Source organism: Drosophila melanogaster, chromosome 3R, assembly GCF_000001215.4.
Source record: "Drosophila melanogaster chromosome 3R".
Lineage (NCBI taxonomy): Eukaryota > Metazoa > Arthropoda > Insecta > Diptera > Drosophilidae > Drosophila > Drosophila melanogaster.
The window spans coordinates 4,197,206-4,209,224 of NT_033777.3; the positions used below are offsets into that span (position 1 = coordinate 4,197,206).

Here is a 12,019-nt window from a genome sequence, read left to right on the forward strand (position 1 = left end):
GTTCCTTAGCTCTCTGCTTTCAAAAGAGACGTACTCTCACTTGCTGCTCCAACGATCGGATCTGAATCGTCGGGCAAAGCGATACATTCGTTGTTCGTGAGTCAGTGGAAGAACTCCACGTTTTGCTGAACGCTCAGAGTGCTTTTTGTCGAACAGAGGAGTCGTCTTTAAAGTAGCTCCTCTGAATTGAAACGACCACTTCTTTCCAGATGAAGTACGGATGCGGATTACTCAGGAATGGCACCACGGGCGCTGTTATGGTCGGATTAGTTTGTGGCCTTTATGTTTGCAGCGGCCAATGTGATAAGGTGGAAGTAATAGAGCTGAGCAATTGGACGATAACTAATCAGAATGGCTGTGAGTACCATAAATTCAGAGCTGCACAAAAGCCCTTTGCAAAATAATCTAAAACGATATTTCAAGTTGAAAAAGTTGAAAAGGGAAGTCCATCAACTAAATGTGCCCTGGAGGAGCGCGTTTTCCCATTGGCAACTGTCTTGCTACTTAATATAAGTGTTCCTTTCCCCACAGCCCTGACTATTGCCAACCAAACGTTGCCCTTGGGCATATACAGTGCCTTCGCACCCCAAGTGCTGGACTCCTACAACGACGTCGGTCTGCGTTACTTGGCCTACGACAACTTTACCTTCTCCAATTTCTTTCAGTGTAAGTTTTAGCAAGATTCCCTTTACTTCGCTTTTAGAGTTCGATTGAAAAAAAACAATCATATATATATATTAGTTTACCTGACTGTTATGATATATGAGTTTTAAAGACTAGGCATCTGCTATTGAAGTTTCTGGTCTAATTTAAATCCCCAAAAAAAGAGTATCCTTTTATACGTATTTTAACCATAGCTTTCCAAATATCTATTTTCCTTAACGGGTTTGTGGTGCTATCAAAAATTTTTGCGTCGGAAAAAATTGATCCTGATCAATAACATCTTGTTACATTTTTAAGGAATTTAAAACTCACTTAATTTAATTCCCCAATTGATATAAAGGCATTTATTTAGGTATTACTTCTTTCCTTTTCTGATAATGACTGACTAAGTCGACGTTCATCACTTCAATCGCGGCCACATCAACCTGACGTTTCACGGCATTGACACGGTGTCGGAAATCCGGCTGAACCATCAACTGCTGGGACGCACGGACAACATGTTTGTCCGCTACTCTTACGAAGTGAGTTCCCTGCTCCAAGCGGAAAACTTTCTGGAAGTTGAGATCCAATCTCCAGTTGTGGCTGCTTTGGCAAGAGCCAATGCTTTAAAAGAAGCTAAAAAGAGCGTGCCTCCCGAATGCCCCAACGAGCGCTACCATGGTGAGTGCCACATGAACATGCTGCGGAAGATGCAGGCTAGCTTTTCCTGGGACTGGGGTCCTGCAGCTCCCTCTGCTGGAATCTGGAAAAACGTGGAGCTGGAAATCTACGAGGTGGCGGTTATTCGTGAGGTGGATGTGGACGTTAGCCGCGTCAATGGTTCGTACTGGAACATGCATATTCGCTGCTTCCTGGACGCGGGAGGCTGGCAAAACTTCAATGGAAGACTCGTCCTATATGCTGTGTAAGTAAACAAGCTGCGGTCAAAACTCGTCATATTTACGGACATTATGGGTTGCAGCGAGCTATTGGACCGTCCGGTAGTAGTAGACAGATACGCAATAAAAAACATCAGTCACTTGGCGCCAGTAATTGAATTCGATCAGGCCGTGCCAAATGTAAGTAACGCCTGCCAATTACATCGACACGATTTTGCACTGTCTATATCTTTGTCATGTGCCGTTATCACTTCGCAGGGGAAAGTCGTAACCTGGTGGCCCAATGGCTACGGCGAGCAGAAACTGTATCCGCTCCACTTCACTCTGAAGACCTGGCTGGGACCTGATGGACCCGAGGTTCGCTCTAAGACCAAGTCGCACAAGTCGCTCCGAGTGGGTTTTCGTACGCTTGATCTAGTAGAGGATCCCGCCCCTGACGGCGTTGGAAACACCTTCCTGTTTCGAGTTAATGGTGTAGAAATGTTTATGAAAGGCAGTAACTACATACCATCCCACTTATTACCCGAAATGCAAACAAATGAACAGAGTAAGTGCACACCATAATTGTAGATTACTTTTGTTATGACTTAGAAGTACATGCTCAAAAAAATCATAGGTAACTTAACTTTAAGATGGGAAACAACAAATAATGTGATTGATGAATCTGATACGGAACTGCCCAAGCCCTCACAAATAAATCTATTATCTTAAAATTATATATTTTTCAGGTTTTCAATTTATAATATGCTTATAATCAATAGATTTGAGTGATATAATAACTATATAATTAATAATTGTATTTGTATTAAGGCATGCTCTGGTAATCGTAATTTTGTTTTTTTGATTTCGATTTGGGCAAAATCGTTTGATTTCGTTTTTAGGTGCTCTGGTCTTCCCAAAATTTTTTGGCCCTTCTTTAAATTAATTAATGATTTCTTTCATATTTTAAAAGTATTTTTACCTGCATTTTCCGTTTGACCAACAGCATGTCAGCCTTCGCGACGTACTTATCAACCACCCCTTGCCCCTTTTTGTTGCCGACAGCCAAATTTTGGTTGTCAAATCGGAGGTGGGATCAGAAATAATTTATTATAAAATAACTAAGTGGCAGAATGATCTTGTTTCCCCCTTAGTAAATAAGATCTGATTTGATATAAAACAAAAGAGAACGCTATAGTCGAGTTCCCCGACTATCAGATACCCGTTACTCAGGGAGTGGGAATGCGAAAGCGATATCGATAGATTTTTTAGTTACGGAATAAAATGAGGATAAATTTCAAAATTGTGCAAAAGTCTGGACGTGACCGTTTTAGTCGTTTTGTAGGTGAAGGAGGCAAGACGAACAATAATTTAGTTTCTGATAAATAATGTTGCGCGATCTGCCAAACTAATCTAATAATAGTGGTCAATCGCATACGAAAATTATTTTAATACTCATCCAAATATAATATATGCACATTTTACATACATTTTTTAAGTACATCCTTTAATTGAAACTTTATTAATGCCAACATAAATGGTTTTTAATCACATACAGAATGTAGTAACGAAGTAATTCGCGATCAAATTAAGTACATATGTATATGTATGTATATGTCAACAACCGAGTCACGAACTAGTCCCTCAAGAAGTGTTCTTTCTAATGTAGGTAGTATAAAAGTCGAATCGGATCGATATAGAAATATTATATCCCTCCCTTGCCTTAGGAATAATCGAGACTTAATCGAGTCACACAACTATCAGATACCCGTCACTTAGCTAGTGGGAGTCCAAAGTATAAATTCAAATTTTTTGTTTTGTTTGTGAAGAAAATGAGTTTGTTTTAGAGTTTAAATCATTTATTATTATTCATTAGTCAGTAGGAACCGTTCAGTTCCTTCTCAACTTAACCTAATGTGTATCTTTAAAGATATTATGGATTCTGTTCCTTAATTATAGTGTATACAAATGTACCGTGGAGAGATTATACTTTCTTACGTGTAAGGAGTTTATGGGGATGTTTTCTCTTCAGACGTCGGAGGGAAATAGGGCCGACAAGATCATTCGCCAACGTGTTCGGGTGGGCGATAAGTCTGTCGGCATATCGGCTGCTGTGGAAGTTTATTTGGTCTCTCAATGGGACAACTTTTAAGTCCCTTTTAATAACTCGGTTGCTCACATACCAGGGTAGCCCAGATGCATGTCGTGCCGCTCGCGATTGTACTACTCTAAGCCCATTGAGCTGAGTCCTAGAGGCTGTTCCCCATACTTGGATGGCGTAGGTCAGTGTTGGACCTAATATGGATTTTTTTAAAAGAGCCTTAGTTGCCATATGGAGTTTGCTTGAGTGGAAGAGCCAGTCCAGCTTTTTCAGATTACTCCGTTACTCAGCTGGTGAAAGGCGACCGAAAAATTTCAATATTTTTCTATTTCGATAGAAATTGAAAATCACTGTTTAGGCGTCTGTTAGAGCTCAAAGAAGCTGGGTTCGGAAATATCGAATTTTTGAAATTTGAAAATTTTCGAACTTTTTCTAAAATTTATATCTCAAAAACTGGACGTGGGCAAAAAAAACTAATTGGTGGGCAAACATGGGCGAAAAATGGGCAAACGATTCCAGCTTTCAAATTTCAAAAATTCGATTTTTCCGAACCCAGCTTCTTTGAGCTGTATGTTAGTCGTATCTGGTTACGGCGTTAGAGTGGGCGTGTCAAAAACTTTCTTGGCTAATCGTTAGAAATTTAGAAAAATTATCAATATATTTTTAGTTAACAAATTTGCCCTGCGTATATGTCACTGAAATCTTCATTCCTAATCTCAACTAGCAGTTTTAGTTCTTGAGATCCTTATCAAGAATAAAGCTCGTATGGTCAAAAATCTGCATGCTTGTCTCAACATTTTTAATTGCACTAGTTGCCTTGCAATATATCTAACTCATATCATTAACTCATATCTATCTCATTTCTTTTTTGTGGTACCTAATATTTTTAAGTTACTTTCCCAAATACATCTATGTATCTGCCGCAGTCGCTTTTTAACTGGGTAACAAGTATCTGATAATCAAAGAACTCAACTATATCATTTTCTCTATTTTCAATTTTTATTGGTCATCCAAAGTTTCACATTTATTAAGGTCCGCCAAGGAAGCCCATATGAACATGCTTCGAGTCTGGGGAGGCGGAGTTTACGAATCGGACTACTTTTACCAGCTCGCCGACAGCTTGGGTCTTCTAATTTGGCAAGATATGATGTTTGCTTGTGCCATGTACCCGGTTAACGACGAATTCCTATCGTCAGTGCGTGAGGAGGTTCGCCAGAATGCCATGCGACTATCACACCATCCAAGCGTAGCCATTTTTGTGACCAATAACGAAAACGAAGCTGCTTTGGTACAGAACTGGTACGGCACGCTTTTCGAAAGAGATCGATTTGAGAGCGAGTACCGGGAGCTCTACCTTGCTAATGTCATCCACGAGTTGAAGCTTGTTTCGCATAGCTCTCGACCTCAGCCACTGGTCTCCTCACCTTCAAATGGCAAAGCTAGTGAACCGGACAACTATATTTCGAGCAACCCTCAGGATAACCAAAATGGCGATGGTAAGCAAAGCCTCCATTCATACAGCATATAATATGATATCTCTCTCTCTCAGTACATTTCTACGACTACACTAAGGACGGCTGGGATCCAGGAATTTTCCCACGTCCTCGATTCGTCAGTGAGTTCGGCTTTCAGAGCTTTCCAGGCGCATACGCATGGCAGCGCAGCAAGGGCGAGGACGATGACCTCCTCGGCCTGATCACACACCGACAACACCACCCACTGGGAAATGTTCCTGTTATCGCACTAGTGGAGAGACACCTACCGCTGCCCTTTCCAGAGAATGAGAACTACGCGACAGCACTGATTTACTTCAGCCAGATTGCTCAAGCCATGGCCACAAAGGTGGAAACCGAATTATACCGTAGCCTTCGGGACACTCCCCACAGAACGATGGGGGCCCTTTACTGGCAGCTGAATGATGTATGGGTGGCGCCATCCTGGTCCAGCATTGATTTCTACGGCAACTGGAAGGTGAGCCGTAATTTCATATCACTAGTCCACCGCAGCATGACTGCTGGTATTCATACCATTTTCATACATAGTGTAAAACAAGAAAAAAAGCTAAAAGCTAAGCTAACGCTGAAACTCATATACCCATGCAGTAACAATACGCAATATAGGCAAAATTATATGTGGCAAAAAAAGCTTGTATACACCGAATTAGAACACATCATGGAGAAAAACAAAAAGCGTAGAATTGGAATACCTGTTACTCGTAGAGTAGAGGGGTATGCTAGATATGCCAGGTAGAGGGAAACGTCTTTGACCCCAGACTACAAAGTATAGATGATGTTTGTTTCCAAATGTATAGCCATGTTGTCTATATCGCTGCGATGATTGCCTCTACTATCTTTCATCTACTATTCTTCTACTCTACTATTCTTTCATCGCGGGGCAAAATTCTGAAATCAGTAAACGCTCGGCAAGGGTAAAAATACACTACATCCGTTGAAAGATACAAAGAATCGCTTTAGCCGTTTTTCTCTGCCAGTCCGTCTGCCTGCCCGCGTAGTTTAAAATTTGACTGCAAAATTGATTTTAGTGACGCTTAAGCAGTTCAAATTTGGGTTAAAAGATTACCCTGTCAGCTCTAACACACATAAGGCAAAGAACCTGCCGCGGCCACATTTGTTAAAAATGTGTAATTTTGATAAGGTCATATATTTTTCGTACCTGCCGTAACGGAGCGTAACGGGGGTATTGACCACCCCCGGACACAAATTTACCCTATGCCGATTTGATAAAATATATTTAAAGACCGTTAGCGTGAATTTATTATGCTTATCGAGGGGAACTATGCAACCGCCACTGGGTGGATATACAACCACAAATAGGAAGCTTGTACGGAGTCCGAGGAACAGTTATATCTGTCTCGTATGAATGAAGCTATAGGCCCTAAAAACATTAAAATACTACTTTTATTTGTATATTATAAACAGCCATTCCTTCCTTTAGCTGCTCCATTACTGGGCACGTGATTTTCTAGCGCCTATTTCAATCGTTGCTCTTTACGAAAAGTCCACGGATTCGTTAAACATCTCCCTTATTTGTGACCAATTGGAGGTGGACCCAAGGGAACTGAATGTCGTAGCTAACGTTCACCTGTGGTCCCAGCTTCTGCCTCGGCAGTCCACCTCCTGGGATGTTACCCTGCGCCCCAATGGCGTGCAGTACGACAAGGTCATTGCCATCTCCGATCTGCTGCAAGGAGAGTTCACCAGAACTAACGCGTTTTTGGAGCTGCAGTTGCGCCGCGGGCAGGATGTGATCTCTAGGACCCACTTCTTTCCCAGTAGCATTGCCGGAGCAGTCGGAATAGAGGACCCCGGGCTTGAGGTGAGTAACCCAGTTTTGGAATGCCTCCAGCCTAATATCTAACTGTGCAGTTCGAGATTGCCTCCCGTACCTGTCTTAACACCACAAACGTCGTCCGCAACAGCGTCAGCATTAGCATACAGGTGAAGCGCCCCGCCGTATTTGTATACCTAGAGCTGCTCAAGCCATACCGCTACACCCTGTCCGAGAACGGATTTATGCAGACTGAGCCAATGCATGTCGTCTACCTAACGTTCGACGCACCCTTGTGCGCCCGCCTTTTGCGCAAGTCGGACCTCCGTGTGCTGACCGTCAACGACTTTATGAGATAGTACGGAACGTCTTCATTGACAACTTTAAATCAACGTTTTATAAATAGCTTAACAATATACAATTCAATAAATAGCAATTAGTGTTGAGCACCAAACACCAGTGGTTCTGATCAACTCCACACCTATCGGTCGAAACTGGGCATCTGTGCCCTTGGCGGCGTGTAACCCTCTGGATATGGCACCAACTGATTGTTCAGGACGCGAGCATTGCGCCAGGTCTTCACCTTGTCCTCCGCGCTGTCCGGAACTCGTACACCCTCGATTAGCGTTACAGCGGGGCCTTCTACAACACTTTGGATGCCGTGGCCGATAGGGTTGTGGTGTGGACTCCCGTGGCCGCCAGTTTGACGGCGCGGGATTGCGGTCGTGGACGTGGCAACGCCCGCACTGGCCGTCACTACTACAGAGTGTGGCAAGTAGGTCACGTATTTAGACTTTTGCGGTAGCGAGTTGTAGTTGTGCTTGGTTATGAGGTTGTGGGGACGGTGTCCCTGATTGGACACACTGCTGATATAGGCCCTAGTATCCCTTTCGCCCGCTAAGTACTCCTGTATGTCGGAAGCGGCGAACTCCGTGTCCCTGGAAGAGGAGAGCACAGGTCGATGCGACAATCGCTGCAATCGTGGCAGGATCTCCACCGAATCGTCCATGTCGAATGGTGGCCAATGGCGATCTGCTGCCAACGAAATGTTCTTGCGGAAAATTTTTGGTGTCTGGGTTGGAAGCTGAGGGCGGTAGTTTTCCCAGGACACGTCAACAGCGATCTGGCGACCACGGCGGAAGTCCCCCTGCACTGCCTGGTGCTCTATCATCTTGTTCTGCGCCTTGGACAGCTGCAGCTGGATAAGTTTAGCTTGGCGCTGCTCCGCCTCTGCCTTGCGCTGGTGATAAGCGCCCATCTCCTGAGCCAGTTCACTCTGCTTTAGTAATGCAGGGCTGTGCTGAAAGGTGATCTGGCGACCACTAGCGTTTACCCTGCCTGTGGGCGGTACGAGGCGCCGCTTGACATCCGCGCTTCGCACGAAAAAGGACCCTGCCGCATCCTCGGCGCGGGCCTTGCGACTGTTTTTCCCGACCAGGATTTCTACATCATCGCCCGTGCTGGACTTGAAGTTTATCACTCGCACCTTAGAGGGGTCAAGGTTCCGTCCAAAGCGCAATTCCGTCCGAACTAGGGCTGGCTTTCCGGTTACGCTCGGGCCTTCGTCTATGCGCGATAAGGATATACAGCTTGGCAAGCAGACCATAAGAACAATAAAGGATTGCCATCCCGAGCAGCGTGGCTTTGCCATCCTCAATATAGTGGCGGACGCTGCAAAGATAGCGCGATTAGTGATTTGGTTAAAAATTTGGCTTGATGATTATGTATGCAAAAAAATTGTATAACTTGTTGGGTGTTTGAAAGATACGTATGATGGACATTAAAATCGAATTTCTTATTTTGCCAAAATCTCTGAGGGTTGCATTCCATATAGTAACGATGAGCATGCAGGGTGTGGTGTGCGAGGCAATAACCCCCTGATATAAACATATAGCCGTAACATTAGCATCAAATTGTTGTCATAAACTCAGGGGAAATTGGAAAAATTAACATTTTGAAAATTGAACTATTTAGCCGCTGAAGAGAACGGTCCAATATGATTGCACTATTGTGTAGTAGGCTGCTCCTTCTACCCTCTTCCTTTACTCTTAGTCATACATACCTAATTATACATAGCCAATCTAGTCATAAGCTTATACACTCATACACCCATCCTTAACATACAAATATTATCGAGAAACTTATCGACTAATCGACTCGCCACTCTGCAGAGAGCGCGGCAGTCAGTCGCTGTTGAACCAAGCTAAAGGACAGATCAAAATAAAAGAGACACGTGAAATTGTATTAGAATATTAACTTCTGTAAACGGCGGCTAAAATCTCAGAAGTGGGATTAATAATCCAAAATGGACGATAAAATCATCCTGAACGACTTTTCGCTGACAACCCTAAAAGATTGGCTACGTATTCTGGGCCAAAATACGGAGGGCACAAAAACCGAATTAATCGCGAGGCTGCAAGACATCCCAACGGCAGTTCGGGGCGATTGTCCACCGGAGCACCCCCAGAAAAACGCTCCACCAGGAAACGACATTTTTTCTTCACTGGATTTTCAGAATTGTGAAATTAACACCGATCACGTAAGTGTGAATGCGATGAACAGAAAAGAATCAACCGAAACTGGCAGTGAGAGGGAGACAAACATGTTCGAGCTACAGCAACTACGCGCAGAGCTAGCAGAAGCGAAGGCAATGCTTAACGGAACACGATCGAGCTTGCAGTTCCAAGAACAACAACAACCAGAGCAAAGCAAGGCTACAGTTAGTTCCGTTATCCAGACGGCGCAGTTTACGCAGGCTGGCGCCACAAAAGAGAACACAACATTTCACTCGCCGCAGCGATCCAACGAGAGAGCGGAGAGCCAGCGTTTTCCAGTTGATGCTCTCGCTCTCGCCAAAGAGACGATAACCGATTACGATGGGAAAACTTGCGCGCGTGCCTGGATAACAGTGGTCAAAAATATCGCACGCACTTTCAACATCGATGACAACCATTTACGCATCTTACTCATCACTAAACTTAAAGGAAACGCGCAAGTCTGGTTACATGCGCACCCTGCTCGATTGATCGAACCAATTGACAATTTGCTTGATCAATTGTCATTGACTTTTGGCGAGCAATCATCCAAGGCTGAGATCCGGCGAAAATTCGAGAGTCGCAAGTGGAAAACCGAGGAGAATTTCTGCAGTTATTACGACGAGAAGATGGCTCTCTCAAACGGGATAAACATCGACGACGACGAACTACTGGACCAGATGATAGAGGGCATACCGCTACAAAATTTCCGTACCCAAGCACGGATTCAATGCTTCTCTACTCCATCGGAGATGCTACGCGCATTTTCGAACATCCGTTTGCCAGCTCGGAGGGAGCCACCTGTACAGCCAACCGACTACAAAGATGCCATACGATGCGCAAACTGTAATTCAAGAGGACACAAAGCTGACATCTGCAAGAAGCCCAAACGTGAACCAGGTTCGTGCTACGCCTGTGGACAACTTGGACACCTGGTGGCACAATGTCCCACAAGGAAGAGCGTTTCATCTAATAATTATGTAAGATGGTTTAAAATTAATTTTTTTGAAAATGCTTATAAGCCCATAATTTCAGAATGCCTCATAGACTCTGGCAGTCCTATATCTATCATTAAAAAGTCACTTATTAACGAGACAATGAAGTTAGCCCTAGTTAATACTTGCTATTTTGGTTTAAACAACTGTATTCTCAAAACACATGGACAAACCACATGTTATGTATTGAAAGGATCAATAAAAATATATTTTCGTTTAATCATTGTTTGCGACCAGTCTATGAGGTATAATGTTATTCTCGGCAGAGATTTTTTAACTGCATGCAATTTAAATTTAGACCCGTACACCTTGGGAATGATTGCGTTGAGAAAACCCATGGAAATAAACAAAATATCAATGTTTACTGAAAATGATAGTCCTGAGAAATCTTTAGAAAATGAAATTGTTAGTCCAAAATCGTTAGAGAATGAAATTGTTAGTTCACAATCGTTAGAAAATGAAATTGTTAGCCCCAAATCGTTAGAGAATGAAATTGTTAGTCCAAAATCGTTTAAAAATACAACTATTAGTCCGAAATCGTTAGAAAATAAAATCGTTAATCAACAGCATAAAGAAACTGGTCCAATATCGTTAAGAGATGAAATAGTTAATCAACAAAAGAATGTCAGTAAATCAAAATTATCAGAAGATGAAATTGTTAACACTTCAAAAGAAATCGTTAGTTTTAAATTGCCAAAAGATAAAAACGTTTACGAACAATTAAATCACAACTTTGATAAGGAAGTACTAAGAATATGTCATGTAACTGAAAGTGAGTTAGAATACAAAATAGGAGAAAATGTTAGCAATAGGTTACAACTAGAATTCGATAGGTTGTTTAGAAATTTTTATATAAATGCAAAAAGGCCAAATGAACCGACAGTTAGAAGTGAAATACAATTGTGTTTGAAAAACCCGAAACCGTTTAGCTGTTCTCCTAGGAGGCTTTCATACACAGAAAAAGACAGGTTACAAAAACTATTAGACGAATATTTGGAAAACGGATTTATACGACCAAGCGACTCGGAATATGCATCGCCTATTGTTTTAGTGAAAAAGAAAACTGGAGACTTACGTATGTGCGTCGACTTTAGAAAACTTAATAAAATGACAATGAAAGACAACTATCCTCTACCTCTTATAGATGACTTGTTAGATAGAATGAATGAGAAAACTGTTTTCACCAAACTCGATCTTAAAAACGGTTTTTTCCACGTGCATGTTAAAAAAGAATCAATAAAATACACCTCTTTCGTTACACCATTAGGCCAATACGAGTGGCTGCGAATGCCATTTGGCCTCAAAAACGCCCCGTCTGTGTTCCAAAGATTTGTTAACAAAATTTTTGCTGATATGATTAGAGAAAACAAAGTAGTAGTATATATGGACGACATTCTATTGGCAACCGAAAATATAAACGAACACTTAGAAACGTTGAAAGAAATTTTTAAAAGATTAGTTGAAAATAAACTTGAATTAAGAATAGACAAATGTGAGTTTATGCAATCGAGTATAAAATATCTTGGGTTCATAATAAATAAAGACGGCATAATGCCCAATGACAAAGGAATCGAGGCAATA

The 12,019-nt window shown here is 42.4% G+C and overlaps 2 protein-coding genes across 7 annotated transcripts in view, besides 6 other annotated features; one reads left to right on the top strand and one right to left on the bottom strand.

Annotated features, from left to right (window-relative positions):
* Positions 1–7,367, top strand: beta-Man (beta-Mannosidase). Of its 5 annotated transcripts, NM_001259970.2 has the most exons (10): positions 1–96; positions 210–357; positions 532–666; positions 1,054–1,567; positions 1,625–1,721; positions 1,800–2,088; positions 4,638–5,117; positions 5,171–5,592; positions 6,577–6,957; positions 7,008–7,367. In NM_001259970.2, the coding sequence occupies exons 2-10, from the start codon at positions 210–212 to the stop codon at positions 7,266–7,268; spliced, it is 2,727 nt and encodes a 908-aa protein (NP_001246899.1). In that variant the 5' UTR covers positions 1–96; the 3' UTR covers positions 7,269–7,367. The 5 variants fall into 5 exon arrangements, with proteins under 5 accessions (NP_001246899.1, NP_001262241.1, NP_649436.2 ...); NM_001275312.1 differs by having other exon boundaries at positions 1–357; positions 1,016–1,567; NM_141179.4 differs by having other exon boundaries at positions 1–357.
* Positions 2,702–2,785: a mobile genetic element.
* Positions 3,262–3,315: a mobile genetic element.
* Positions 3,386–3,894: a mobile genetic element.
* Positions 3,991–4,189: a mobile genetic element.
* Positions 4,556–4,617: a mobile genetic element.
* Positions 7,288–12,019, bottom strand: part of CG14636 (uncharacterized protein) — a 10,822-nt gene continuing 6,090 nt past the window's right edge. For both annotated transcript variants that reach the window (NM_141180.3, NM_001043190.2), the window contains exon 2: positions 7,288–8,580. In NM_141180.3, coding sequence (NP_649437.2) covers positions 7,391–8,560 — 1,170 coding nt within the window. In that variant the 5' untranslated portion in view covers positions 8,561–8,580 and the 3' untranslated portion in view covers positions 7,288–7,390. The remainder of the gene's footprint in view (positions 8,581–12,019) is intronic.
* Positions 8,921–12,019: part of a mobile genetic element that runs on past the window's edge.